Below are 6594 nucleotides of genomic sequence, written 5' to 3'. Positions count from 1 at the left end.
AAAAAAAAGCCAATGTGTGCTGCAGTTGGCATCATAAAACAGGACCATCGAATACAGACTTGACAAATCACCAGGATCTTACTAACAACAACAACAAAGCCTTTAGTCCCAAACAAGTTGGGGTAGGCTAGAGATGAAACCCATAAGATCTCGCGACCAACTGATGGTTCTCACACATGGATAGCAAGTTCCCACACACCCCTGTCTATGGCTAGTTCTTTGGTGATACTCCAATCCTTCAAATCTCTCTTTACGGACTCCTCCCATGTCAAGTTCGGTCTACCCCAACCTCTCTTGACATTATCAGCACGCTTTAGCCGTCCGCTATGCACTGGAGCTTTTGGAGGCCTGCGCTGAATATGCCCAAACCACCTCAGACGATGTTGGACAAGCTTCTCTTCAATCAGTGCTACCCCAACTCTATCTCGTATATAATCATTCCGGTATGTAATTATTCCGGACTCGGTCCTTCCTCGTGTGGCCACACATCCATCTCAACATGCTCATCTCCGCCACACTTAACTGTTGAAAATGTCGTCTTTTAGTTGGCCAACACTACAGGTCGAACCACCGTCCTATAGAACTTGCCTTTTAGCTTTTGTGGCACTCTCGTCACAGATAATGCCAGAAGCTTCGCGCCACTTCATCCGTCCGGTTTTGATTCGATGATTCACATCTTCATCAATATCCCCATCCTTCTGCAGCATTGACACCAAATATCAAAAGGTGTCCTTCTGAGGCACCACCTGCCCATCAAGGCTAACCTCCTCCTCCTGGTGCCTAGTAGTACTGAAACCACACCTCATGTACTCGGTTTTAGTTCTACTAAGTCTAAAATCTTTCGATTCCAAGGTTTGTCTTCAAAGCTCAAACTTCCTATTGACCCCTGTCCGACTATCATCGACTAGCACCACATCATCCACAAAGAGCATACACCACGGGATATCTCCTTGTATATCCCTTGTGATCTCATCCATCGCCAAAGCAAAAAAGATAAGGGCTCAAAGCTAACCCCTGGTGCAGTCCTATTTTAATCGGAAAGTCATCAGTGTCGCCATCACTTGTTCGAACACTTGTCACAACATTATCGTACATGCCCTTGATGAGGGTAATGAACTTTGCTGGGACTTTGTGTTTCTCCAAGGCCCAACACATGACCTTCCGCGGTATCTTATCATAGCCTTCTCCAAGTCAATGAACACATATGCAGGTCCTTCTTTTGCTCCCTATATCTCTCCATAAATTGTCATACCAAGAAAATGGCTTCCATGGTCGACCTCCCAGGCATGAAACCAAACTGACTTTTGGTCACACTTGTCATTCTTCTTAAGCGGTGCTCAATGACTCTCCCATAGCTTCATTGTATGGCTCATCAGCTTAATTCCATGGTAATTAGTACAACTCTGAACATCCCCTTGTCCTTGAAGATTGGTACTAATACTCTCCGTCTCCATTATTCCAGCATCTTGTCTGCCCGAAAAATGAGGTTGAAAAGCTTGGTTAGCCATACTACCGCTATGTCCCTGAGACCTCTCCACACCTCAATGGGGATACAATCAGGACCCATCGACTTGCCTCCTTTCATCCTTTCTAAAGCCTCCTTGACCTCAAGACTCCTGGATTCGCCGCACAGAACGCCTGCTAGTATCATCAAAGGAGTCGTCCAGTTCAATGGTAGAGCTGGTATCATCAAAGGAGTCGTCCAGTTCAATGGTAGAGTTAGTATCATCATAGGAGTCGTCCAGTTCAATGGTAGAGCTTTCATTTTTCCCCATTGAACAACTTGTTGAAGTACTCCTGCCATCTATGCTTAATCTCCTCGTCCTTCACCAGGCACTGGTCTGCTCCGTCCTTGATGCATTTGACTTGGTCAACATCCCTCGTCTTCCTCTCTCAGATCTTGGCCATCTTATAGATGTTCCTTTCGCCTTCCTTCGTGCCTAAGCGCCGGTAGAGATCCTCATATGTCCGACCCCTTGCTTCACTCACAGCTCGCCTAGCGGCCTTCTTTGCCATCTTGTAGTTCTCTATCTTGTCTGCACTCCTATCCAGGTATAGGCATCTGAAACGATCTTTCTTCTCCTTAATAGCCTTCTGGACATCATGATTCCACCACCAAGTATCTTTAGCTTCGCTTCTACCTCCCCTGGACACTCCAAACTCTTTTTCGGTAAAAAAAAAACCTTTTTCGGACACTCCAAACTACTCGGAGGCCACCTTAGAATGCAAGTTGCCATCTTCATCCACATATTGTCCGCATCCCCTTCTTCCTCCCAAGGGCCCTCCTTAATGGCCCTCTCCTTAAACGTCTGAGCTACCTCCCCCTTGAGCTTCCACTACTTCGTTCAAGCGACTCTGGCACGTCTATCCCGCTGGACACGAATCCGAAAGCGGAAGTCAGCAACCACAAGCTTATGCTGAGGGACAACACTCTCTCCATGTATCACCTTACAGTCTAGACACGCACGCCTGTCTTCTCTTCTCGAGAGGATGAAATCAATCTGGCTAGAGTGTTGACCACTACTAAAAGTCACTAGATGTGATTCTCTCTTTTCAAAGAGGGTGTTAGCTACGATCATGTCGTAGGATAAATCACTAGGATCTTACTAACATGGGAAATTCCATGAAGACTGTTTGGATTAATTGTGGACTAAACCCTGTCTCATGCACAGCTAGTGTGAACAAAGAGCAACAAAGTCAAAAATAGGCTGCATAGGATAGGATACAACTCAGGATAGTAGTCAGGGAAGTGTGGCTAGGATTTTTGCTTCCATGTTCACACAAGTACTACTAGCAAACTCTTGTGCTAACCAGTACGTAACTAGTCCTATAAAAGGACATGTATCTTCTTCATTAGCAAGAAAATGGCATTCAAGCTTCACTCACCAAGATCCAGTGTCTCTCTCGTGCTAGTCCACATGACGCTCCTTTCCTAGTCCCGAGCACTCGCAGCTCAACCCCGAGCACTCGCAGTTTAAGCTAACATTAATCACTTACAATGTATCACAATTGGTATAATCCAAGGACTAGTAGTGGGCGCCCCACATGACAGTAACTACCTCATTTCCCAAATAGATGTCATTTAGGAATGGATGCAATCACAATTTTGTAACTTCGTTTTTCATGTGAAATTAGTAGATTTATCGTCAAAAGTACTTCAAGCAGTTATATATTTTTATAACTTCTGCTAATATACAAGTATCAAAATGTGATGGTCAACTGTGTACCGGAGATCGTATTCATGTCTGAAACCCACACATTTGGAAAGAGAGGTGTACATTTCAAGGACAATGTTAGTCCTTATTTGTTATGGGTGGTGGCTAGCTAAAGCAACAGGCATATCAAGAAGTGCACAGGCAACCAGGAGGCAGCTGTCCTTTAAATTAGGTTGGGATTGCTTTAGCTGGAAATTAAATTAACTAATACATATGCATCACGTTTGTACTAAATTAGAAAACAGAATATGTAGAAGATCTTAAAAACTTCACTATTAAATAAACAAGAGTGACCTGTCTAAACATGAAACTGTGCCCAAAATAGCCTTGTAGAGAGATCGTTTAGCAGCTGCTTTCCATGAGAAAGGAAATGAAGCACCCTGAAAATAACAGTTAAGTGATGAAAATTCCGAGTAAGTATCACAGGAAGGCTGTAAGAACAAAAGAAAGACACCTTTTACCCAACCAAAACTCCTGGAAAGATCATTTCCTGTTCCAAGGGGTATGACAGCAACTGGAGGAACCGGTCCCCGGTTCTGCACATATAGTTCTCCTAAGCATCCCAGCACCCAACCTACTGTACCATCACCTCCTGCTACCTAGGTACGTTAAGCACAGTAAGTATTCAGAAATCATTGGGGAAAATGAGAAGGGTATTGCTGACTACTGTGTACGGCATTGCATGGAACAGTGAAACAATATACTTCCCGTCATAATTTTAGTCAGATTATTTCTTCTTTTCAACTCAAAATACTTAAGAATCGAATAGTATAATACTCCCTCCTTCCTAAAAGGTAAGGCTCCATTGAATTTCAAGCCTAATTTGACCTTAAATCTGACGAAAAAAATACGAGTTATATGCCACACAACTGATGTAATGGTGTTTAGTTGTTAAGTTACCATGACTCTCAGGTTATTGCGAACTGATCTTGCACTATGATCCCCATAATCAGCAAGTTGCTCCAAACAACCCAATCCATATTCCACAAATGCAGATGGCTTAACGACTGTAATATCGAAAACCTGGAGTCATAAAAGCTGGCGTCAGTAACAAAACTGCTTAGTATTTCTGTCTTTTTGGAAAAGGTATATTTCTGCCTTTCAAGATGCAGCAGTTCAAAAAAATTGAAGATATGGCATGTTGATCAATATTCCCACGCTCAACCAGAATATAAGTACAAAGAGTGCTGATCCAAGTTCCAGCAACAGAGCAGAACATATACAGGAAGTAGAAAGGTGAGAGTTTTCTAATTTAGGTTATATCCTGCCACTATACTGAGATACTTGCACCACCCCACCACCCCACCACCCCACCCCCACCCCACCCCCACAATAGAAAACAATAGATTCTTAAGGATGGAGGTTAAGCGACAGTAAATAAAACTCTAGTGTGCACAATAAAGCCAATTCAGATTCATACAAAATGAAAAAGCTTTATGCAATTGAGAGCGTGAAGTGAAAGGCTATTGCAGTGTCCTGTATCTGCCATCAGAATCATCAATGCAGTTATGTCAGTCGTGAGAACTAACATTTCCCATTTTCCTCGGCAGAGAAAAACCTTGGACATATTTTAGTAACCCATGCGCAAACACTGTGTGTGTGCGTGCATGCATGGGGTACATATATATATGGGGTACTCTATGTACTTATTGTGCGCGCGTGTGTGTGTACACTGTTTCTCTTACCCAACGAAAACGATAAACTTGTGCCAGAATAAGCATATTAAGTTTCCGATTTCTATGATGTTTCAACTATTCAGTTGTTTCCTCTACATACTTATTCACCATCTTCTTGCGCCAGCAGCTCCCTGAACAATGGTAACATCTACCGACCTGCCGCAGTTCATTTCTTGCTAGCAGTGCCATAATCGTGTAAGCATGGTATCACTGTAACAATGGACAAGGATCTTTTCCAGCTAAGTCCATCAACAAGGTTCATATTTGTACACTGGATCACCCTAATGCAGATTAATATTGTTATATCCGCAAGGTTAATATACCTCTGTAGTATATATTATTTTTTATCAGAGATGAACGTGAACATCTATTGACAATAATAACAGCATGGCTGCATATATGGAAGAATCTACTACTGACCTAAGCCTAATTACTGAAAAGTAGATATAAAAGTAAACGACAATATTCTTCTCTGCTTTATTGAGGGGCCGGTCCCTTTAGATAATAGACAAGACTTGGCAAACAAGCCCGTAAATCTATTCAAACTCTAATACAATCTCTAAACTGACTGGACTCTTTCCTAACAAAGATGCTTAATCAACTAGGACTCTAATTAAGTAATATAAGACTCCACTGGGCTCTTCACTAACAAAGATGCTTTATCAACTAGGACTCTAATTAAGGGATAAGACTCCATGTTTGATGGGCTGGTCCACATAACATCTCTCTCTTCCTTGAAAAACAGCTTGTCCGCAGGTTGTAAGTTGTAGAAGAGCCGCGCGCACCGGTGACCCCAAACATAAATCTCGTCGCAGATAAAGCAAAGGCCTTGGCGACTACGTTCTGCTAAACTCTGCTGGATTGAGGCGCCGAACCTGCCATGGCGGGGTTGGCTCCGGAGTGGTTGACGACAAAACATGTGCTAGTGGCGCTGGTGGGGAAGGTATTGTAGATGCATTGACCGCAGGAAGATCGGAGGGGCAAAAGTGCCCTGTAGGACCAGAAGGCTGGTGCAGTGACGTTGTTGGAGGGAATGCTGCTGCTCATAGGCCTTGGCGAGGGAGAAGGCGGTGTGCAGGTCAGATGGAAGCTGAAGCTTGACGTCAATGCGAAGACCATAGGGCAGACCTACTGTGCACAGAAACCGTTGTTGAGACGGTGTTAATGGCTCATTGTTGTAGCACATGAGCACTAGTCGAGGAAGTGAATGGCAGTTGTGCCTACTCGCCCAAGGGATTGGTGTGGAGTGACGGCCCAAACTGAACGCGGCAAGCTTCCTTGAACTGCTCCCTTTTGGCATGCCAAAATCGCGCTTGAGCTGTAAGTACCAGAACTAAGTGTCATTGGAGAGGTGGTAGGCTGCAGGCTAGACTTTGTCAGCCTCGTCCGTGCAATGTCCACGAAAAAACTACTCATACCTATTGAGCCAACCAAGAGGATCGACCGAACCATCATGCTTTGGGAAGTCGAGCTTGTGGAAGTAAGGCATGCCTGAACCAGAACCTGATCCGAGGAGATTGTTAGGTAGGGGCGGAAGGGAGGTGATGGGTGGGGTGGATCCTAGATGGGTTGTGGAGGGGGAGCGGTCATATCGGCATATGAAATCATTTGGCAGGTGGAGGCATGAAGGCGGTAGAGGCGGCTGCGAAAATCTACGGTTGCTGCTTCTGCTGATGGTAGGGCTGTTGCTGGTAGGTGGGCAG

At 44.2% G+C, this 6594-nt stretch overlaps 1 protein-coding gene and 1 long non-coding RNA gene across 2 annotated transcripts in view; both read right to left on the bottom strand.

Annotated features, from left to right (window-relative positions):
* Positions 1–6594, bottom strand: part of LOC119339819 (diacylglycerol kinase 4-like) — a 41589-nt gene that overhangs the window by 32825 nt on the left and 2170 nt on the right. The window contains exons 2-4 of the mRNA XM_037611721.1: positions 4116–4238; positions 3677–3814; positions 3510–3595 (exon numbers count right to left, since the gene is read on the bottom strand). Of these exons, the coding sequence (XP_037467618.1) occupies positions 3510–3595; positions 3677–3814; positions 4116–4238 (347 nt within the window). The remainder of the gene's footprint in view (positions 1–3509; positions 3596–3676; positions 3815–4115; positions 4239–6594) is intronic.
* On the bottom strand, positions 5339–6588 carry LOC119339820. Its single transcript, XR_005164206.1, has 2 exons — positions 6310–6588; positions 5339–6209 (listed from the first exon to the last, which is right to left on the bottom strand). It is a non-coding gene; the product is annotated as an uncharacterized LOC119339820 (long non-coding RNA).

The sequence above is a fragment of the Triticum dicoccoides genome, chromosome 7B (assembly GCF_002162155.2).
Source record: "Triticum dicoccoides isolate Atlit2015 ecotype Zavitan chromosome 7B, WEW_v2.0, whole genome shotgun sequence".
Lineage (NCBI taxonomy): Eukaryota > Viridiplantae > Streptophyta > Magnoliopsida > Poales > Poaceae > Triticum > Triticum dicoccoides.
The sequence above is the reverse complement of the archived record's forward strand: the minus strand, read 5'-3'. Positions and strand labels throughout refer to the sequence as shown.